Raw genomic sequence first — 24,615 nt, forward strand, 5'->3', positions numbered from 1 at the left:
GCATTCTCTACTCCCATGTTTATCCAAAAGCCCTTGTGAGCCATTTGCAGTGAAAGGGTGGGTATTTCAATATTTTTCCTTATAACTGCAAGATGAGGGAGGGTGACTGCCTTGAAGGTTTAGAACAAGAAATTATTTCCTGCCCTTGCCCTGTTAACATACACAGCACATTTCTCTTTTCCTTGATCATCTCTTTTCCTTTTTCATACTGCCATTTACATCTTTCAGTGAGGTCTTCTTCTGCAGTAACTGTCCTGACATTTGTTTCTAAACAAGGAAAAGCTTGACATTTTATAGAACATGAAACTGTAATAATCTGTTTCAAATAAACTAGTGAAAGGCGCGAATCTAATTTTTACAAAAGGTAACACGTATTCTGTAATCCCAACAACAGTATTTTGCTGGAACTTATTTTCTGCAAGTTTTACAAAACCGGAAGGGCTGCCTTTCTAACAGTGATATTTAAACAGCAACATCAAAATCAGACTGTATTTGATTGTTGTATTGAGCTTGCATTTTGTCACTAATTCATCTGTCCAGCTTTTGCCTCAGAATCTTTGAGCCTTCTCTTTATTTATAACTGCAGATTTACAGTGCATGTTTTACTAGTGTACAGATCTGTAACCATAATTTTACTTGTGAAAAAACTGAAAGCAATCTTGGAAATGTGTTTACGGCTCTGCCAATTATCTTAAGAGCATATGCTTTTAAAAAACCTGGCTCCTCTTTAGAAACAAACTACTAAAAACCTTAGCCTGAACATGAAAATGGTTCCAGTAGTGGGTGTTTATTTCTAAACTGTACTAGATTTATTTATAAATTTAATAGATTGTATTTCTGGTGATTTGTTGAGACTTGTTCTATCAGTTACCAGGTTTAGTTACATACAGACACGGACTGAGATTTATAGCAGAGAACATTTCCCATGTGTTGAAAAGGTGGCTGACGCTGGGCTGCAAGGTTCACGGCATTGCTTGTTTTTCAGTACAGTCTAGGTTATTGTCTAAATTTATCACCTTTTGCCGCTAAGGGCATGTTATTGTGCCTGCAATACGTCTTTTCTTGCAAATGTGCTTCTGGTTCAGCTTCCTTGCTCCCGAGACTTTTCTATTTTGGTTCACTGAGTCATGTGATTCTCCTGGCCAGTGAGAGCCCCACAGAGGGAATGGCAACAGCCTGCTGGGATCTAAGTAAGTCAGAAAAAGCTCTCGTTTTTTTGCAGTTTCTGTCCCTCACACTCAGTTTGAAATGCTGCTTTTACCCCGAACCTTTGCTGAGTGCACATAGTAATACCTATGGCAGTGCTTAGAAGTTAGGGTTTTTTGGTTTGATTTATTTTTTTTACTCTTTCTAACATTACTTTTCTGACTATGTTCTTTTTTTTCCTGTGTCCCGCAGTGTAGTTGAGAAGCCTAAAAAAGAAACAGAAAACAAACCAAAAGCATTCCAAGTGGTGCCTAAAGTGTGTTTTAAGTTTAATAAGGAATATTTCAGCTGCAGTAGTACTTTGTTTAACATGTGCTATAAACAATGTCAAAAATCATATGCTGTATTTGAGGAAGAATGATATGACACTCCCCCCTTCCCCCCCCCCCCGCCGTCCTTACCGTCAGGCAAAATTGATCATATAGGAAGAAGGACAATAGTAAACAAAATGACTGAAATCCCATGCTGATGCCTTGGCCAATTGACTGAGACACAGTGGTGAAAGGACTTAATTCAATTACAGGGTAATCATGTACTCAAGGCAGTATATCATTTTTCTGTGTGAATGAAATGAAATGCAGTATTTTGATCTTAGCTGATGCTAAGCAATGCTTTTACTGTATGATACTGAAATAGCGTTTGGTGACATTTGTTGTTTTATTGTAGAGGCTCTTCCTGGTACAAAGTGAGAGTCTTCTTTTTAAGACAGGCTTTAAACTCTGTAGGTAAAATTTATCTGGCAATTACTACTGAGTAGTGGCTTTGTCTAATTTAACTAGATTTTGTTTTTTCCTTGTAAAAAAATACGATTTTACAAAAACCCTTTTGCCCCATAGTAAGGTATAGGTATTTTTCACTTCTGTTTAAGTTTTTTGGTTTGGTTTTGGCTTGATTTGGTTTGGTTTTATTTTTCTTTCTTTCAGATTACATGTGCTTTCTTTGGAGTTTACTTTTAGGTTTCAATGCTTATTTTAAATTTGGATATCTAAGTGATATGCCTTGATATCATTAAAAAAAAATCTGAGAACAGATTATCCTGATTTCCCTTCAAGGCTTGTAGCCTGGACCCTGTATGGCATCATTTGGAGGTGCAAGAGACCATTACCGCACAGTTCTTTATTTTCTCTGTGTTGCTGATCTATATCCTAATGACCAGGCATTAGATGAAGGACTGTTTGAAATCTTTCTTCTCCTCCTCCTCCTCTCCTGTCTCTCCCCCCATAGATTTTTAACAGAGAAATTTCACTTAATGACTGCAGCGTGATGCAAAGAGCAGTGTGTCAGTTCTTCAGCGCAGTTTCTCTCATCATCATAGATGCTGAAAAAAAATAATGTCCCAAATTCTGTGTTGAGTTGGTGCAGTGTCAGAAGTGCAACAGCATCTGTGTGTAAATACGTGACTCACAAGCTGAAAGCAATTAGAAAAAGCCATCCTTATCATGCAAACTAGATGAATATTAAGTGCCAATCTTACAGACTTTAAAACCAGTTTGCGTTGTTGGGTTTGTTGATAAAATGAAGCATGTGCAGGAGATTTTTTTATACTCATTAAAAAAAAAAGTGTTTGTTCATTAGATGATACAGCAAATACTAACCCAGCACTGCCTATTTGCCTTTGCTTCATGAGTTTGCACAATACCAACATGCACATAATGGGAATTTTGAGACATCTCAGAGTTGGATTCCCTGGCGCTTTGCACAACTTAATGCTAAGGCTCATGAACATGAGTCCCCAGCTTAAGAACTGTGCCAATCTCTGTGGTAACCAGAGGAATTGCAATTGGTAAAATACAATGAGTTAAATTAAAGGATCTGTGTTATTACTAATTTTCTTTTTTTTCCCCTCCTACTGGTTTATTTATTTAACTTCATCTGCACTCAGCTGTTGTCTTAGTTTCTGAAAAGGAACATAAGAAAATATGAAAAATAAAAGGAAAAAAGAGTGGGGGTAAGGAAGGAAGCTTTCTTCACTGTGAACACAGTCAAACAGTGACGCAGGTTGCCTAGAGAGGTTGTGGAGTCCCTGTCCTCAGAGGGATTCAGAACCAAACAGGACAGAGTCCTGAGTGACCTGCTGCGGGTGACTGCCTGAGCAGTTGTCTCTGCTAGATGGCAGGGACCTTGAGGTCCTTCTCAGCCACAGCAATCCTGTGCATCCTAGAGAATTCCCCCCCCCGCCCCGACAATTCAGTGAAGTAGACAGCACTGTTACTCTGGGGGGGGGAGATCAGAAGTCACATGTGGATTTTAATCTTAGACAGTCAATCTCATATTTTAGACCTTGTCATGTCACTGTCTCTGTTCAGTCACTAATCATTCATTTGGAGTGATGGCTGTGCATGTCTTGCTGGCACTGCCCGATGCATGCCACCTGAAATGTCACTACGGACAGTGAGCAGGGTTTCTTTTTCACCTCTTCCTCACACCTATTCAAAGTTACCTCTGGCAGAAGTTTCTAATCCTATCTTCTTTTTTGCACTGCCTCCTCAGGCACCACAGTGAGTACAGTAGTGTGTGGGGGCACACACTGATGGAAAAAGAACGAGAAAATTAAGAGTAAAATTAGAGTGCCAGTGTGGACTGGCTTCCTACACATCTTGCTACTCTACTCGAATCTTACTGTAGAATCTTCAGAAGTTGAGGGAGTGGTACAGAAGCTTGCAAAAGAGTAATCTACAAAGAGATAAGTTTGTAATTACATGGATATGTTTCAAATACTTTGTTTTTCAAGAGTCCAATTACATTTCTGTATAGAGCTACTGGTTTTGGATCTATTCAGTTCTAAATAGCTTTAATTTACAATTTTTTATGGCTTTCAATATCACAGCAGTTACAGGTTAGATCTGCCAAGATAGCCTGTGGTCTGTAACTGTCTATTCAGTCATTATATCATGTATGGCAGCTAATCATAAACACTGTAAAACCAGAATTGGTTGGATTTGAATATTGGCATTTTTTTCAACGCACTTGTTTTGAAATCCAGACCAACAGAGAGCTAAAAAGTTCTTTAGATTTTGTTCGTTCTCTGAAAGTTTGTGGGTAACTTCAGTGTAACTGCTTATAATTTTGCCTTGTATGTTCTTCAAGTGGAGATAAACTAGCTGTGTTTTTACAAATAAGATCACTGAGATTTTGTTTTGCGGTGATGCATTAGAAAACATTTCATAGAAGGGTCTCATTTTATTGGCATCACCAATTTTGAGGTAATGGACCTGAATGTTATTTGTGGGCTTATCTTGCTATATTGTTATAAATCAACAACCTGCTTATTCATTCCAAAATACCATCAATCTGAGACTGTGCTGCTGCCCAGTATGCAAGTACATTCAGAACTGATGCCAAGCTGTGTCCCCACAACCCCAAGAAATCATTTGATTTCTGCTTGTACTGACATCTTCTGGCTTTGTCTGAAAGCCGCTTTCTGTAAAGGCATTGATATTTTGCCTAGCCACTTCTGGATGTGAAAACAACCCTAAACCATTGATTTCATGTGGTCATTACAGAGCTGATAGCACATATTGGAGAGTAAGGAGTGATAATATTTCTGTCCCAGCCAGTATGATTGTTCTGTTTTGCCAGCCCAAACTTTTCCTGTAATTTAAACTGGGCACATTTCTTGTGGATTTGCTTCTCGCTCTATCTGTCATATATGTTGCTATATCCTGTTGAGCAGCTGTTTTGCGTGAAACATTACTGCATTTCAATGATGTTTCTGTATATGTCAGTGTACTAAACACACAAGAGCTTGCACATCCATACATGTGCACACTCTTTAAAGCAGGAGGACATCAAAAGCACCACTTGAATGAAATTTTGTAATCTCATGACATACGAATCATATAAATTCATAATTATATTCTTGGCACCTTATTTTCTTGGGTAGTCTTCCTCTTAACAAAACATCTACTGTTGGTCACTGGCATGGTTTTGTATGCAAAGTGTCCATCATAAACAATGAAAATGTAAATTTAGGGAAAAAGGAAGGTTAGCACATACATACCAGGAGATTGTTTCATACTTCCTTTTGAACTTCTGATAGAGAGTTCTTTTTAAAAAAACATTGATTTTCTTCCTTTATTTCTTTTCTCTCGAAACCCAGCAACATGAAGCATGTACTTGTAGAAATGCCTTTAAAAATAAAGCAGAAAAACCTAGAGAAAGCAGAGTCAAGAGAGACTTAAGAAACTTTATGAATTAGATGGTGAGTCAGTTGTGGTTTTTATTTTTATTTGTTTTTTAAGGAGGAATAGGCACAAGCAGCTAATATTTCTTCTCTCAGAGATTAAACTGAAGCAAGAAGGACAAACCATAAAGCGAATTTGATTTTTGGTAACTTAAATGATTGAAAACTAGATGAAACATAGGACATCTCATTATATTTGAGGCAAAATTTTTGTTCTTGGGAAATATATATGAGGTGAGCCTATAACAGCTGCCTGGTGTTGTAAGACCCTTCAACCCAACCTGGTTTTGCCATTGTAAAACCCCTAGTTCTCCTGAATATTGGGCTGGTTTAGGTTCTCCTCCTAGGGTGTCAGGGTTGGGGTAGGACCATGCCTGTGTGCTCTGCTCTCCTGGCATGGCCTTCCTGTTGGGTTTCCAGCCATTCGTGTCCATCCCTGTGAATGTCTGGCAGTGCTGTGGCAGGACAGTGAGGTTCTGATGTCACTGGTGGCATATAATGCCAGACACATGGCTTGAGAGTGCCCAAAAGACCAGTCTTGTGTTCAGAACCTAATGTCCCCATGAGGGGCTGTGGTGCATTTGGCACACTTCTGGAGCAGAGATTTTGTTTTAGTTTTCCCTGAAAGGAATTTGTTTTTTTTGTACACCCCAGCTGCTCTGCAAACGAAACCAATGCAAGGGGAAATCACTTCAAAACCTCATTATTGCTGTGAACAAAACCGGTAACGTAAACAAAGCTTGCTTTTATTAACTAATTGCCTTCCTTATGCTAGCTAACTAACCTATCACTCAGCACTGGATCTGCTACAGAAAATCAAAGAACTGCTTGCAAAAGACTGGACCTTCAAACTTAAAGCTACCTCTGCTGTCATAGAAACCTAACCAAGAAAGAAGCAGATATTGTGGATAAAACATTTCTCTCTCAAAAATACTTTAAGTCTAATTATGTCTCTAGTGACAGAAGTCTTGTGCACGACTGAATTACTGTCAGTTACTTCCAAGGCTTCCTGCATGCCAAGCAACTCTCCTCTCTTGATCTAAAGAGAAGCAGGAACATAGAATGGCAATAAGGAATGTATTTCTGCATAGGTAATGCACTAAGACTTGCTTCTGCATAGACACAAGTCATAGTTCATCTGCTACGTGCTGGTAAGTTTTTGCTTTAGTTTCACTTATTGAATCCAGCCTAAGTTGGATAGCTAACCCAGTACTGAGCTGTCATAGCAACCAGATTGTGTAATTTGTTCACAGTGCTTATCCACATTTATCTTAAAGCCCAGTTAGGCTGTTTTTCCTCTTTTGGACAGGCTGATCTAGAGCTTCACCCCTCTGGCAGCTGAGAAGCTTGTAATTTCCATACTAAATTTGTTTGCAGTGCCAGCTTCCTTTCTTTGGCCTAAATACCTTTTATGTCTTGATGTTTATGCCTTATGTTGTATTTATAGAGAGTAGTCAGATTTTGTCTCATCTTTGCTTTTTATTCAGTCTAAAGGAGCCAGATTTTTAGCAATCATTTATTTAATATACTCTTCAACCTTCAGATCTTTATTAAAGCTTTACTCCAGCTGCCATTACATCACTAACTTTAGTCTGTGAAATCCTTTCCCACATTGTCACAGATTGCCCTCACCCCCTCACCCTTACTACCCTAACATAGTCACAGCAGCAGACTTAGTTATGTCACTGTTCACCCTCCTTTCCAGGTCTCTTATTAAAATATTAGATAACAGAGGCACTAATGGAAAACTTCCTTTGTGACCTCCTTCCATTGAAAAAAAAAGTGGGCTTTTTTTTTTTTTTCTGTGCCCAAACTTTGAGGTAATTGCTTATCATCCCATATGAAGATAGGCTGAGAAAGTTGGGGCTGTTCAGCCTGAAGACGAGAAGGCTGCGTGGAGACCTCATAGCAGCCTTCCAGCATCTGAAGGGGTCCTATAAGGATGCTGAGGAGGGACTCTTCATTAGGGACTGTAGTGATAGGACAAAGGGTAACAGATTAAAACTTAAACAGGGTAAGTTTAGATTTGATATAAGGAAGAAGCTCTTTACTGTGAGGGTGGTGAGGCACTGGAATGGGTTGCCGAAAGAAGTTATGAAGTCTCCATCCCTGTCGGTGTTCAAGGCCAGGTTGGACAGAGCTTTGGGTGACATGGTTTAGTGTGAGGTGTCCCTGCCCATGGCAGGGGGATTGGAACTAGATGATCTTAAGGTCTTTTCCAACCCTAACTATTCTATGTTTTTATGATATAGAGGCCTGTCTGCAGCATCTCGGTTTCTCTGAGAGCTCTTGAAGACAGAGCTTGTTGAATTCCTTATTTTGATATAATTTCACATTTGTATTGAGTCCAGAATAAAAATCCTTATAAGGAAGTTCCCATGATGACACTTCTACAAATATTGTATTTATGGATGCTCTAATTGTGTTCCTTGTAGCAGTTTCTGACAATTTACCTGGTAGGGGTATCTGGCCACCTGCTCTCAAGTACATTAGTTTTGCCTCTCTTTTCCTCCTTTCCCAAGGCCTTTTAAGATTTCATATCACATTTTGTAGTTTTTTTTGACCTTTGATGCTGAGGAATTCAAGGAATTCACCTTTGAATTCCTTTAAAATTCACCAGCAGGTCCTGGTGACTTCTTACTTTTCTCTCTGTGGATTTTTCTGTAGCTTCTTTTACTGGTTCTTTAACTTTTAGGCAGACCCTTCAACGACACCCCCCCTTCTACTGCCCCTCCCCCAAGAAAGGTTCTGTTACTAGAATTTCTTTTAAGGTCCTTGTTATGAGCATGGATGCAAGAACTTGAAAGGCAGATCACAAACCTTTTTTGGCTTGACCTATAGCATTTTTACTTTTAGTCTGCCAGAGCTTCATTTTCTGTTTCATTGTCCTCATTAAGACACCAACTTGTTTTTGAAGAGCTGCTTCAAATAACCTCTTGCATTGAGTTTTGGCTTTCCATATGTTTGCCCTGTATCAGTATATTCTGTCCACTTGTTAGTGCCTTTATAGCAACTTCTTTATTTCTAGGAAATTCCTATTTTCCAATCAAGCAGTATTTTAAGGCAGTTTGTTGGCTTTGCTTGCTCATACACAGATGTTTAATTTAAGTGCTTATTACAATAACTTTTTGATAGCAAAATTCCTCCATATGTGGCCTTGTCTAATTAATATTTACATATCTTGTGGGTTATGTGTTTATCTGCTTCCTGAAGCATTCATTAAGAATATCTAAAGGTTTTGTGTCACTCACAACCTTGATACTTACTTGATTTTATGGGACCATTTTCCACCAATGTAGATCATCTCCCCTCTGAAGTTTGTAAAGAGCCAGTCACCAGCTACAGTGTAGTTGCAGCAATCAGGCATGGACTAAAGATGTTTTTTGATAACTACGTCTTGTTTGTTGCTATACATTATAAATGTGTCTTCATGAGTTGTGCTGTATCATGCATCTCCTGTGCTCTCTTCTTTTTAACATGTTATGTTCTAAAATATAACAGCTAAACATACCCTAGAAACATTATTAATTGCTGATAAAGTACAAGCTCAGATGTCTTCTTTTCTGAAAACCCTCCAGTCTGACAATATCTTTCTGATTTATGTGGTGAACAAGCTAATGAATTTGATATGCTGGGATTGGGATTCTGCATATTTGAGGAAAGTGTAGTCAAAATAAAGTCACCTTCTTGCACTTGCAGCCATCTGAAGGAGCTGGAAAAGCCTCAGCAGATGCAGGCAACTCTGAGGGGCAGTGCTACTACTTAGGTTTTTTACATCACTATATCTTTCAGTTCATCACATTGGTCTCTTGGTATCTGGATGCTGTGAGGATTTGCGAGGGGGCCTTGGGGAACACACTTTTCTGCCGTAGTGTTTCCCTTACGGATAATTCCCTCAAGTATGAGCACAATGGCTTTACAGTCCTATTTTCAGAGCTTGTGTGGCTGAAAAGACCTGCTCTGACCATCCTGGCTGACTTGCTGTGTAGCACAACCTATAGGAGCTTTACAAATCATTTTCTTTTTTACATGACAGATAGTTTAGGAAGGCAACTCTTTTCTTCATTGTAGGATTACTTTAAATCAGCCTGGACAAGCACAGAGTAGTTTTCCAATGGGTAATTATCTGTACTGTTAAAAAGTGCTGTTTATTTCTGGCATTTATATGTGTTAGCCCCGGAGATGTTATGTCAGTGGCAAATAGAGAATGTGACTCTCACTATTTAGTTTCTTCCTACTGAGCTATATATTACATGAGGATTACTCTAATCCTATGGGCACAGGGTAATATTGGCAGCTCCTGTTCAGATCTCTGCTAGCACTCCAAATGTTTGTCAGTTGCTTCTCTTCAGGACAGAGTACTATTTCTAGGAAATGGCTTGCTTCCCATGTCTGACCGTTGACCCACCCCTCCCTCCCACATATACATGCTTTTATGTTTAGCTATAATGGAAGCATTTCCATTATAATCGAAAGTGTGTTGTTTCCCTGAAGGAAGGTTATACACATTCCATATTGTACCTCTTACTTAAAAGCAGCATGGAACTTATAATTATTTTTAAAAATACTGTATTTTTCTGCACATCCTGTTAGTAATACTATTATTGTTGCATTCATGACCCTGAGGAAAATACAATGTAGTACAGCTGCCAAACACGACCTGTGAATTGCAGTAGGATGTACTCAGTTGTTGATGTTTCTCCATTCTCTACTGCAGGTTTTGAAGTCTAATGAACAGTTTTCTTTAATTTTAATAAATGATAATTTGACTTGTTTCATTCTTTAATCAAATTGTCAGACTACTCTATCTAATGTCTTACAGAAGACAATATAGATTACACAATGCTATTATTCTTATTGGCCCAATATCTTGAATTAATAGTTATTCAGTTAATTTGAGGAGAAATCACTATATACTTATATATAGTATACCTATATAACCTTATTCCTTATTTTTAGATGTTATTATATTAATTCCTAATTCTTAATTAAACCCATGATTTCCGAAACCAGAATAGGCTTACTCAATGCTGCTGTGGGCTTTTTTTTCTTTGTTTGTTTTTTTTTTTTTTTTCCTGTTACTGTTATTAAGAATATGAATCTTTCATTTTAAGAATTGTCTGATTCCAATATTAGGATTCCTCTTTGTTCCCTAAATACTTCAGAAAACTTCCTTCTTTGCCTGAATTTCTGCCTTATTTTTGTGTCCCTGTTTTTAATATTCTAGAATTCCTGAAATGCTATATCTTATATCTTTTTTGCTTTATGAATAAATTCTCTGCATGTATTTAAGCTTGCACTATGTTGGAGAACCTAAAGTTTAAGACTATTATTAAATTTATAATTTTTCACGTCTTCATCTTCTAAACCAAAGGTGAACCAAAATTTATTTTCCTAGTAGCACTTTGATGAATTGTAGCTTTTCCCAACAGCCAGTTAAGTTTGCTTGAAAAGTTTTCAAATACCATTCATATTTTCTAGGCAAATGTTTGCTCTCAAATGACTTTAATCCTCATTGTTTTTAAGTCTGTGAAACTGCCCCTTTAGAATTAGAGGTGACATCTACCTATCTACTTATCAATCAAGTCTCTGATTGGGACTTGATGCTATTTACACCTTGTTACAGTCAAATTGTTACCGGTTTCATCTATGTAATTATAAACTAATTTTGTTAAATGATTATCTCTTGTCAAGTGATATATAACTTCCCTATGTTGGATGCAGCAATTCTTGATTTGAGAAATTACTGTGTGTAATTTTCTTTTTTTTTTTTTTTTTTGGGCTATCCAATGTTTCTTTAAACTTGAAAACTCATAAGAAAGCCCCTGTGACAAGGATGGCTCACATTCTGTTTGACTCTAGTCTTTTTCTGATCTTTTTTCTTCTTTCTTCGAATGTCATTGCTCTTTGATTTGTTACTTTTCTTTCCTTGGTCATTAATTCCTCTGTCTTGTAAAATCTATCATTAACTTTATTTGTAGTGTGCTTCATATATTTAATAACATGCTTGCAGTTAAGAACATAAGAGCTTTTCTGGATCTAGGTCTCTGTTGCATTCTTTTTTCATGACCGCTTTTATCTTGCTTTTCAATTTCTCATCACTCATTCTTCTTTTTGTATTATTTCCTTACCTTGTCAACGCATCCCACATCTCTCATACAGTTTCCTTTCTTGGCTTCTCTTCTCCTCAGCCCTCCTTTTTCAGTCTTTAACATTTCTCCCCACAGTTTGTGGCTCTGAAGAATGACTTACATTATCAAAATTACTATTCTTGGCACCGTCTTTATTTACACTGTCTAATTAGTATTAAAACAGACTAATTTGAGAAAATATCTGTACTTCTGAAGTGATATGTACATCTGGAAATATTAGGAATGCAGTCATTAACACCCAAGTTTTTTTCTTTCTTATTCTTATTTCTAGTATAACTTCTGAGTTATTGTATTGGAATTAAGAAAACTCTGCAGATACAGTGATTGATAATGTTTTTGTGACTTGTTCCCTTTGCCTTCGTGGAACTGTTGATGGTGCTATCCTGAAAAAGCAGTCAGTGGGGACGTGGATAAATACTATGGGTGAAACGAAGAGCTGATAAAATATGCATTCACTGTTCTGCATTGCCAGAGTTCACAGAATCTTGCAAAATCATTGAGACTTACGAACTTTAAGCTGTGAACCTTACTCTTGTTTGGTAAATGACATTATTTCCTGCTTGATGAATGTTTCTTTTCCTTTTGGTTCTCCTTCGCTTCTTCCTCCCTTCCCTCTTACTCCCCAGTCCCCCTTTTTTTTCTCTCCTTTTCTTGTAACAGAGCTGCACTGTTCACAGGATGGCTGTTAAACTGAAATAACAAAATAAGTTGCCTAAGTTGTTTGCTAACTTTGGAGGATGTTAGCCTGTTCTGGGAGTCCTAAATAAAAATAAAATAGTTATGAAAGAACATGGTGGATTGGTTTCAGCAATTTTCTTCATTTTTGCCTGACAACCAGAACAGAAATTTGATTTTCCATTCTGCTGATGGTATGCATTGGAACCACCGACTTCGTTGTCTTAGTTGATCCAGATGTTTCAGCCTGTGAGGTAGAGAAACCTCCCCCGTCTGTTATGTTATGTTTTGTTTTGGTTTTGACCTGTGGGTCACTTTATATGGCAATGTGATGCACAGCTTAAAGGAGACATGTAGGCCTTCTCCATCCTGGTGAAGGATTTCTTCCAGTCTGCTGGAAAGACCATCCTTTCCGCAGAACGTTACATAACAAGTGCTTGTAATGAACACTTGAAGTAACATTGTCTTTGTAGCCACCTTTGTTCTGTAAGCAGGGGAAAGTGAAGGAATAATTCACCACTGGCCCAGCTGCACTGCTCCCAGTGCCGCTCTGAGGATCCCCTGGTGGTACATACTCTGGCTTAGCTTAGGCTGGACGCTGTACTCAGCTTTGCAGTTGCAACTTGTAGCGCACAGACTGATGCATTTAGTTGTGTGCTTCCACGACACTTTCCTCTGACATAAGGTTGCAGTTACCACTTGATGTTTGTTTCAAGAGGAAACTCTTAGTCCCTTTGCTGATGAACTCTCTACTGACTGTCAATGCTTCTTTCCTTTTGCTTATCTCCTTCTCTTTATCACTCTTTCTTTTATTTTTTGCTGTCTTTCTTCTTTCCTCCAGGCTTTAGCCTCTGCACTGTCCCTCCATTCTCCCTGCACATTCTGAGCTGGTGACATGGCTGACCAAGACTTCACTGTCTGCCCTGTGTGGTAGCTCCCTGCATCACGCTTGCTGGTCCCTGATTCCTTCATGGGTGGTCCTTGCTCCTCTCAATGCCTAGGTCTGCTGAAATCTCCCTAGAGCCTGCAGCTACCAGCTTCATCACCTCTGAAACTGATGTGAGTGGCAGGAAGGTCTGCACATGTTATCTTGAGTAGGGAGGAGAGGCATGGCCAAAACAGTGAAATGTTCAAATGGTTCAGACGTGGAAGAAGTTTTGGACTTTTTTCTTAGTCTTGAATGGATTAGGAAATGGATAAATTTCATGGTTCAAAGATTGGTTTGGTTGCAAAAGTGTTTTCAGACAGTACAAAGTAGAAAGGAAAATCAGCTAAATTTAACAACCTTTGACTTCTGCAGCTTATTCTCACTTCAGAGTAAGTCAAACTGCCACAAAACCTGTGTGAAAGAACTGAATCACAAAGCTGCGGTTTTTGTAATTACTTTTGAAACAACTTTTTTTTTTTTCTTTAGGAAACTGCTGCTTCCTTCTCTGGGTCTGAACAAGTACTGTGAAAGACTTAAACTTCATTCTAGAATGTAGAATTGTACATAGGTGTGTGTATAAACACACCTGTGTATTTACATATTCCTCTCTCTAATGAATATGCCACTAGCGCAGAGTTAATGTTATATATCAAGATGTTCATTTTGGAGAGATGTTGCTTGGCTCTTCCTGCCCTGCTGTCTCTCCAGCATCTTTATTTTCAGGACAGAAAGTATATTTTGCTTTTTCTCTGAAAATTATTGGCGTATTCAAATTGTCATGTTTCTCAAATATGCATTCAATGTAGATTTCTGTGTGTTTTGCTTAGGTTAGTAAAGGGTTGCCCTGGGACCTTTGAATCGAGCTTGTGCCGAAAAGCCGTATGATTTACACAAATAGTAAAGATACTTGGATTCATGCACATGGGAGCTTTTTCAGGTTATTTTTTTTTTTTTTTATATGGGCAAATAAGAGATTTTCATATTTTACCTGAATTCCATAATAACTTGTTTCTTGTGAAGGTAGTTGGTGACGGAATTCTGTTTGGACTAAGTAGCTGAAGTATTTATAAAATCTGGCAACTGAGACACACATTCTCTTCATGTATTTCCTACTTCTAAGTGAGCCTGTCACAGCTGGAAAATTGTAAATAACAAGAATACAAAAGTGAAGAAATGAAATAAACACCATTTCACTAGAGAGAGTAGAAGTATTACAATAAGGGAACAAAATAAGATTTGGGAAGGAATACCAAAGCATTGCTCAAAGTTTAAAGAGGACAAAATACGGGTAAAAATGGGAAGGTTGGTCTAGGGTGCGATGGACAGTTTGATTAATATAGTTCAAATAAACAATTCATGTTTTATTTATGACACATATAGGGTGATTCGTCTGTAAATAAAGACTGTCTGGTGTATTGTGGACGTGCCCACATTAGAAAGTAGTGCAGCAGGATAGCAACAGGCTCAGAAAACAAGATGTCTCGCCTCCACCCTACCTGTGCTTCAGGGAATTTGCCTGTAGAAAAGCTATAGTTAGCTGCTGTGGAGTAAACTGACCCTTAAGATGTAGGAGAGCTCTATCTGGCTTACTTTTAACCAAATCAGCCTTATAAATGTTGTGGTGATTTACTAACTTCTGTTTATGAATAATAGTTTCATGATAAAAATCTCCTTGAGATACCAGGTGAAAATATACTAAGGTCAAAATCTTGGAAAAAATGTGTGTTTAAGAAGGGACTAAATAACCATTGGAAAAACATGTAAATCTCTAAGTAATTTTCAAGTCAGAGATTATCTTTTAGAAAATCCATTCAGGTACACAGGTTATTGTACTTTATTATAATTTGTGAAAGCGAGCAGTATATTGGAAGAAGATAAATTGTTTGACTGCAGTGCAGGGCTTGGAAGTTAATATTCCTGGGTGCATTTCACACGCACAGGTTTTGCCTAGGTAGTAGTCTTTACTACTCCTGGCCCCTTGTCCATTCTCTCTAATTCTGGCTCTGCTGATAATTCCTTGTCTGGAGCTGGAGCCTTCCCCTTTGCTATTTCTTACTTAGGCAGGTGTAGTGCTAGATGGCTGATATGCCTTTAATTAATTAATATCACTAGATTTCTTGAAAGCTTCATGCTAGTAATGCTATAGTTATGAGAAACCTTGTTTGTGTATTAGTGGGCACAGCTGTTCTATTCACTGACACATCCTTGAATGTTTTAACATTGTGTCTTCTGTTTATCTTTAAAAGGCCATCTACTTTTTCAAAGATATTTAGTTGCTTGGAAAACAACTTCTGTATCAAATTTCTCTTCAGATGAAACACCCTCTGTGCACCTTGCAATAGTTTATTTATTTATTTTATTATTTTATTATTTCCAACCATCCTTGCTTTGATTTTTATGTTTTTTATCTTCCTCTCTTCTCTTGCTTGTTTGTTTGTCTGGGTCCCCTTAGCAACATCTTTTATTAATGGAAAAATAGCAATGCTTTCTGTAGTCTTACTGTGATTGAATCAGAATTTACTTGACAAAGCATTTAGGTTCTCAGTCCCGCGCTTCCTTCTATTATCCTGAACATTTAATATATTAGCAGGGAGATCTACAGATGCTTAATTTGTCTTTTTCATAGTTGTTATTGCATCCTTATCTGGAATTACAAAATGAAAAAACAGTCAACTCTGCATGACAGGATCTCTGGATTGGATGAAGAAAGTTTTCTCTCTTATTATTTGTATAATGGCATATTATGGCTTGCTGTCTCCAGAGAAATCACTTTGCAGAGTTCCTGTATAGAAGTAAAATGGTCACACAATGAAAATTCACTGTTACTTCATTTAATTCCTGAGGAATTCTCTGTATGAACTGCAGTCTCAATTTTTGCATCAAATCCCTTAATTTTGGAGGCCAGGGGGTGCTATAGGTATACGCATTATAATCTATGTAGGTTTAGTAATCCATCTAAAGGGGTAATGAAACCTGTTATATCTTTTTACTTTCTTGGTGTCCTGAATTCTGAGTCTTATTTGTTAAAGCAATTATTTCAGAATGGGTGTGTGTGTGTGTGTGCATGCCCTGATTTGGTTTTAGGCAGGTCCTTGGATTTCTAGGACAATTTGTATGTATGTGCATCTTATCTGAGTGAGGGAATAGATAAAAGGTGCTCAGGCCTGGGAGTTCAGCCCTGGGAAATGATGAACCTTATACTGAAATTACCCTTTTTTTAAAGGGAGAGAACTTGCAACATGGAATAAAATGGGAAAGCAATATTTTATTTCCTAGATAAACCCCACATATATAGATACGTGTAATTAAAAAAAAAACAAACTTATTTGTGTGTTTGCATTGTTTTAACAATGGGGAGATTTTTAAAAATAATTACCTTAATTGAATATTTACTATCTGAAAAATATTTTTATTGCATTTAAACATTAGGGAAAACTAAATTATTTGATTGCAAATTTTCGAAAGCAGTTTTGTGACTCAAACACCTGTTACTCCTTTTCTCCTGCTCCAACCATTCAGACATGCCTAAACAGCAAGGAAGTGTACGAATTTTTCAGGAAGTAATATAGCATACGTGAATGTTCATACAGCCTGAGTGCAAAGGAGACATCAGTAAATTCATGCAGAGGATATCATACCTGGATTTGTTTGTGTGTTAGAGTCTCTAATGAACTCCAAATTGATTAGATAGATGGTCTGCAGGTAGTAAGACCTGGGCCAAGTTTTTTCAACCCCACATTTTCCCAGAAGTGGTTATTTGAGACTGCCCAAATTAAAACCTGGGCCTCTAGGTTTTCATTACCTTTTACTATGATTTCTGATTTTTCTGGTTCTAATGAGCTACATTATTTTACTGGCTGTTGGAAAGCATACCATCTGATTTGAAAAGGTGGCGTTAAAATAAGCATTTATTTCCCACTGCCAATCCAGTTCAGGATTAAATGCCTATATCATTCCTGTCTTCAAGGTAACACATGAGCATGTTCTTCAGGCATGTATAATGTCTACTAGCTTTGTGTGTACATACAGTTTATGTATGTATTTATACAGAGGTGTTTGCAATGTTTTGTCTTTTTTTCCAGGGGATCTTAACAGACTTGTATGTCTTTCACATGGATTTGAAAATCATTGCAGGTGTGGAGGGGTTTGGAGTTGATTTTATATTTAAAAAATAAAAATAAGAATTATATGTTAATAAGAATATTCTTTCACATACTAAAACTGATTTACCTGTTTAAAAATGAATGGACTACAACCAAAAAGGCTATGAATACAGTACACGAATGTTGACATTGCACAAAAAGAAGGGAGCGGTTTCACATTCTAAAGAGTTAGTAAAGCTGTCTTGAGATATTCCTACCCTCCACAATAACACAAGGTTACTGTGTCACCCCCTTCAGTAGAGCAGACCACAGACCACACTGTCTGCTGAGCTGTACTGTAATCCAGACCAGGCAACAGATCTAAAAAATACTGAGTTAAAGTGTGTCAAGTATGTGCATGTGTTTGTTTTAAACTTGGATAAGAAAACCATACAACCTGCCAACAGTTCTTCTGGTCCCACTGAAGTAGTGGTTTAGGTTTAGGAAGGACCCATCAGAAAATGGAAGGCCAAGAACCTTGTAAATCAGAAAATAAGCATTATAGAGAGGCAACACATTGTCCAAATCCCACCTTGTGCTCTGTGACAGATGGGTAACCTGAAGTCCCATTGCAGACATTGGGCCTCTCAGTGCATTAGAAAGTGCTGGTCACAGCATCACAGGTTAAAAATATGTCAGTAGTGCATGCTGGACTTGTAAATCTAAACCTTTAGTGTCTTTTTTTTTTTTCCTTTTTTTAACCTTTTCAAAGGAAAACAAAGGTGTGATACGTCTGTGAGTAGAGTCCTAGGCTGATATCTCTAGCAATGAATGGAGAAAAGGTTTTGAAAGGGTTTTGATATTAAGGCGCTCAGGGAGACTTTTCTCTGCTGGTGTACTGATGTGGGTATAAATGGTTTGTGTCTCATCTGGCTGGTCATATTGGCATAACAGGGGGTTTTAGTATGCAAACTCTGACCTGGGATGACTGCGTGTCCTTTTTCCCTGAAGGCAATCACTATTAGCTACATTCAGTGACACAACTTGAGTGTCTTTAGTTGGAATTCAAGTTGCAAGACCCTTCATTAGACAAAAAGTATTACTGTTGTTATATCCGAAAATATTTTCCTCTGAAGGTCAACTTTAAGGCACCGCCAGCTTATCTGAAAGCTGTCTTATGTTATTAGTTACTGTATGTATCTGAACACAGTATAAATACTATACTTTCCTGGAGAAATGATCTGCATCATCTGGGTATCTTGTTTTGGAGGCATTTCTTTTTTTATTGCTGACTTGACCCAGGAAGAGGAGAGGGAAACTAAACAAGGCAGTTTGAAATAAATTCTTGGTGCTGTAGGTTTTTGAAACTGAAACTCAAGAAGAAGATATAAAGACATTTTTGAAGGCATAGTGTGCTGTTATTCTGTAAATGTTGCTCTTTCCTCTTTCCATTTATTTTTGGAATGCTGTTTTTTATGAGAATAAAGATTTTTTTTTTTTCCTTTTTCTTTGTTATCCGATTTATTATTTAATGGCAGACATCACAACACTCCTTAGTGTGTCAGACAATGTCTGTTGGCACATGTTCCAGCATGTTGCCTGGGAAACAATGTGTTTTCTCCATTGACATTAAGTATTCTCCCAGCTGTGAAACTGTTTTAGGAAATAAAAAACAAAGTATGCATAGATGCTTATATTTTGTGCCTTCCTGATAATGTTTTTAATTAAATTTTCAGTGGTGTGTTCACCAGATAAATACGGAACATCAAAGCAAAAATATGAAGAATGCAAAATTTGCAAGAACTCTTATTTCATTCTTAAATCAGCTTTAGCGTGTGTGCATATTATACGATAGAATAGTAATTACACAATCGCATTATTTCTCATAAAATTTCTCTTCTGGCATAAAATACAAGATATGTAAGTGGTGAACAACTATTCTATGTTTCATCACCATTGTGTAATGTCCGGTAGAGTTCTTATTTTAAAAGTTGCTATGAAAATATTATGGAGACTTAATTAATTTCCTTGTTTCTCTTTGGTGGCTTATTATAAGACAGCATTTTAAAATCACTGAGGCCAAGAGAGCAGTATTTTTTGTATCTTTGGGATCATGGATGGGATAAAAATCCAACTAATAGAATTTAGAGACTTTTGAGACCTTATTTTTCTGAGCACTTAACATTATCAAGGAGTTTTTAAAATATTAATATCTAAACTTGAGTCATAAGTGGCATTTTTAAGTTTTCACTTTCTCTGTAAATCAGACATGATTTCTTAAGTTAAGATTCTGAAGGCGAAGATGTTGCTGTGAATAATCTACATATGATTAGAAAACCCTTCTTTTCCTGTGTTTTTAGTACTGATTTATGAGACAGACGGTATCCAAAACAGTGAATGTATGGACATGGAAGTGACCAAGTAAATGTGCAATTAAAACTTAGCTGAGTGTATTTAAATTAACATAAGGAAATAATTTGAGAGAAGTTATTCTTAAGATCCCAAACCTGATATTTTTATCATCTGTCAAGTTGTAAATATTTTGATTGTATACTGGCAAATACAGTATCTGTTATTTGAAAAAGAAAATGAGAAGTGGTTAAGTACAGTCTGACTTCAGTTATATTGTAAGCTTTAGACAACATTTTGAAAGAAAGAGGGATTCAATACTAGATGGTAAAGAGAAAATAAACTAAAATAAAATGCTCATCTACCAAAAGTTGATTGTGCCACAGTAATCTAATTATTTGATAATAGATTTTTCAGATACAGAAAACCCAATCGCCTTGATCAACATTAATTGAAGCAACTGGGGGAAAGCCACAGGAAAAACTACTACTAAAATGGATAAGAAAAACTAAACTGGATAAGATTAAATTCCCCCAAGCATAAGGTATAATAACTGAACCATACAATTTACCAAACTCTACAACTGAATTATAATGGTATAAACTGAAAGATCACATACGTAGCAGGAAATATTGTCAATTGTCCCTATAAACTGAGATCTCCCTGCCTGAAAGCAACTCAAGTATTCTTCAGTTCAAGTAATACTTAAGTATGTTTAGATATGTAAGCACATATCAATCAATGTATGAGTTGTTAATTGGATGGTTATGAACTGACACTATTAATGCAGCTGTAATCAAGGTGAGATGCTCAGGTGTTTCAATGGATGTTTGAGAGTACAAAATAAGATATGAATATACAGGAATTCGTCCATCAAAGGACCGCAAAGATAATTAAGGGACTGGAGCATCTATGGGGCAGACAGAGCTGCGTCTGTTCAGTCTGGAGGAGAGAAGTCTCATGGGGATCTTATCGATATGTATAAATACCTGGTGGGAGGAAGCAAAGAAGACAGAGTCAGACTCAGTGGTGTCAGTGACAGGACAAGAGGCAATGGACACAAACAGAAACACAGGGAATTCTACATAAACAGAAAAAACATTTTGTATTGTGAGAGTGGTCAAACGCTGAAACAGGCTGCTGGGGGGGTTGTGGAGTCTCCAACTGTGGAGATATGCAAAATCTGTCTGGCCGTGATCCTAAGCAACATGCTCTGGCTGACCCTGTTTGAGTAGGGTGGCTGGGCTAAGCAACCTCTAGAGGTCCTTTAACATCTCAGTGATTCTTATATCCCTTGATATAGGGAAATATCTATGAAGCTGTATAAGGTTCTATATTATACTTTATATAAACCTAGTTAGCCTTGTTCAGGTCACATGTGTACTAGAAAACTGGTTCGAACTAGAAGATGAGCAAAAACGTATAAACGGTTAAGTTGAAAGGAAGAGGTCTGGAATTGGTGTGAGGGATGTGACAGAACTCTGTAAGTCAAGGACTGTAATCTTCAGGTAATGGATAGTGCTCTTTAAGTAAAAGGCAGTGCTAGAATAACTGAGCCGAAAGTTGATATGAAAGTAGATGATGTTCTTAAAACATGTGGAATGAGAATCAAGAATAATTTTCCTCCTAGACTGGAAGATTTTCGCTGATAAGAACTATTTAATTTGGCCAGATTCAAGTAGAATTACACAGAGAAACTGAAGAGCCTCCTAACATATAAGTCAGCCTTTGTCACATTTTTGATCTCTGCTTCAAAGTATAGAAGTGTGTCACAAGAAAGTGACAATGAAGTTTTTAATTCAGGCAGAATGATGTACTTTCCTTAGCACTTTCCTTGGGAATGTCACAGATTATCCATGGAGAAATATAACCTGTGTACAGCACAACAAATCACTGCAATAAATTCCAGTCCAAACTGTTGTAAGAAGCTGAAAATACAAAAAGAACTGTTGCACAATCGTAATTACTGGCAGTGTCACTGAACTTCCTATAGTGCAGTTCTATAATGTTTCTTAAGTCAAATAATAATGTTTTGTTAGAGCCAGATGCATAAATGGTTGAAGTGGTAAGAATTACAGTCTTCAATAGGACAAAAGTATTTCATGTATATCACTGCTATTCAGAGCACTTAAGGAAAATAATCAGTTTTTTCAGAAGGACTTTTGATTATCTAAACCCTTGTGCTCAACAGGGTTTGCATTGACAGATATGGATTTAGAACAATTCTTTGTACATGAGAATATTTGCATGTTAATGTTCCGAGACAATGTGCTGAATCTAAGGTCTGTTTTGGTGCACTCTAATCAAGTGCTGCTGAAAAAGGCTCTTCTACCCTCTTTTGCCTTTCTCATTTTGTGCTGAAACTGTGTCGCATCCAGGCAGACCTCGGCTATTTGCACATAACCAACAGCACAGCCTGATTAGGGCACACAGCAGTAACTGGAAGCCTATGAGATGAAACTGAATAGGTGAAAGGTGTGCTGTGGCACCTTCTTTCTACACATGTGCTAGAACCCCTGCTTCAAGTACTGGGAAGGTTATAAGTCTGAAAAAGCTCAAAGGCTGATGATGAGAATGCACTTTCACTTCCCTTTAGCCCAACTCTGTTGCTAGCAGGGAGAAGGGTAAGAACCATGCAAGAGTGAAAAGTAAAAGCATTTGCTCAGTCTAATCTCTCTGCCTTCAGTTAGTTTAAGGATTTCTTGAGCCAGGTGGAGCTTTTGAGTATTTAGTGAACTTCAGGGGATTGATCTTGTAAGTTTGATCTGTGTCCCTTTGAATCCAAGTGAATTTACAGTATCTGGAAAAATCCTTTAGCAATGAGCTGTCACACGAAGAATTACCTCTGCCTGTTTTAAACCTGGCTCCTAGTGGCTTCATTGCTTGCCCTGCGGTACTTGTATTGGTAAACAGACAAAGCCCACTAATTTTCTCCAAAGCCCACGAATTTTCTCCATGTTGTTTGTGATGTGATTGACCTCTATCATTCTACCTCTAAGTTACCTCTATTTCAGAGAGCAATCCTAGTTGCTATACCTTTCATCCCTCATACAAAGGAAGCATTCTGCATGTATTTCAGACCTTTGGTCATTCTTGCTTACCTTGGAGGAAGGGACCAAGACTGCACTGGTATTCCAGGTATAGACAAACCATAGATTTAGACATAGATTTATGGCAGAGTTCTCCGTTCTGTTGTCTGGCGCTTCCCTGAGAATTCATGACGTTTGATATGCCTTTTTTTGACCTAAACTGAGCACTGGGTTGGTGTTTTCATGGAACATCCGTCATGACTCATGGTAATGATAAGCTGAGTGCATATCATTGTGGCATTGTACATAGAATCATAGAATAGTTAGGGTTGGAAAGGACCTTAAGATCATCTAGTTCCAACCCCCCTGCCATGGGCAGGGACACCTCACACTAAACCATGTCACCCAAAGCTCTGTCCAACCTGGCCTTGAACACCGACAGGGATGGAGCATTCACAACTTCTTTCGGCAACCCATTCCAGTGCCTCACCACCCTCACAGTAAAGAGCTTCTTCCTTATATCCAATCTAAATTTCCCCTGTTTAAGTTTTAATCTGTTACCCTTTGTCCTATCACTACAGTCCCTAATGAAGAGTCCCTCCCCAGCATCCTTATAGGACCCCTTCAGATGCTGGAAGGCTTCTATGAGATCTCCACGCAGCCTTCTCGTCTTCAGGCTGAACAGCCGCAACTTTCTCAGCCTATCTTCATATGGGATGATAAGCAATTGCCTTAAAGTTTGGGCACAGAAAAAAAAAAAAGCCCACTTTTTTTTTCAATGGAAGGAGGTCACAAAGGAAGTTTTCCATTAGTGCCTCTGTTATCTAATATTTTAATAAGAGACCTGGAAAGGAGGGTGAACAGTGACATAACTAAGTCTGCTGCTGTGACTATGTTAGGGTAGTAAGGGTGAGGGGGTGAGGGCCATCTGTGACAATGTGGGAAAGGATTTCACAGACTAAAGTTAGTGATGTAATGGCAGCTGGAGTAAAGCTTTAATAAAGATCTGAAGGTTGAAGAGTATATCAAATAAATAATTGATAAAAATCTGGCTCCTTTAGACTGAATAAAAAGCAAAGATGAGACAAAATCTGACTACTCTCTCTTCAATTTAGAGACAAGGATATTGTGTGGGACAGCGTCGAGCGCTTTGCACAAGTCCAGATAGATGACGTCAACTGCTCTACCCCTGTCCATCAGTTCCGTAGCCCCATCATAGAAGGCCACCAAATTGGTCAGGCAGGATTTCCCCTTAGTGAAGCCATGCTGTCTGTCACCAAGCACCTTGTTGTTTTTCATGTGCCTTAGCATGCCTTCCAGGAGAATCTGCTCCAAGGTTTTGCCAGGCACAGAGATGAGACTGACTGGTCTGTAATTCCCTGGGTCATCCATTTTCATCTTTTTGAAAATGGGGGTTATATTTCCCTTTTTCCAGTCATCGGGAACTTCACTTGACTGCCACAATTTTTCAAGTATGATGGACAGATGTACATATAAGCTTTCTCATTTTTTCTCATGTACATTCACCTTTACTTACTCTAAACTTAATTTGCTACTCTGTGACCAGTTTTGTAGAGGTCTACAGCAGTTTCTCATTGTTTTGGCAAGAGACTTCAATGAAAGGCTTTGGAAAACTGAACTAGATTTTGTCAACTGGATCTCAGAATACCATGAAGGTATTAAGGTGGGTCTTTAGCAAAAGCATGTTACCATATTTTCCATCCTCCAATCATAACGTACAAAGGCAGACTTGAGAGTGTACCACTAATTATTATAACTTAGTTATTTCATTCTTGAGTCCCTTTAGATACTCTGGATGAATACAACCCGGTTCTGACAATTTGTTTGTATTCACTTTGTCAAACCTTTCTATAGGTTACTCTACACTCACCTAATTCCAGACAGATCGTTTTCAGAGTCCCTTGCAAAGCAAGTTCAGGTTTCCTTTAAAAACCCCCCAGTTACTTCTATGTACTTCTGCAAAGGATTATTCTTTTTTTCTTTTTTGGTG

The 24,615-nt window shown here is 37.8% G+C and overlaps 1 protein-coding gene across 2 annotated transcripts in view; it reads left to right on the plus strand.

The window, feature by feature from the left end:
* Positions 1 to 1,149: 1,149 nt before the first annotated feature.
* Positions 1,150 to 24,615, plus strand: part of ESR1 (estrogen receptor 1) — a 156,587-nt gene continuing 133,121 nt past the window's right edge. The window contains exon 1 of one of the 2 annotated variants that reach the window (XM_057405859.1): positions 1,150 to 1,190. Coding sequence is in view for 1 of the 2 variants with exons in the window: in XM_057405866.1 (XP_057261849.1) it covers positions 1,166 to 1,190 (25 nt within the window). In the remaining variant the exon portion in view is untranslated. The remainder of the gene's footprint in view (positions 1,191 to 24,615) is intronic. The other variant, XM_057405866.1, reaches the window with a different exon arrangement.

This window comes from Pezoporus wallicus, unplaced genomic scaffold (genome assembly GCF_028554395.1).
Source record: "Pezoporus wallicus isolate ANWC-B61680 ecotype Strahan unplaced genomic scaffold, APGP_CSIRO_Pwel_v1 contig_3817, whole genome shotgun sequence".
Lineage (NCBI taxonomy): Eukaryota > Metazoa > Chordata > Aves > Psittaciformes > Psittacidae > Pezoporus > Pezoporus wallicus.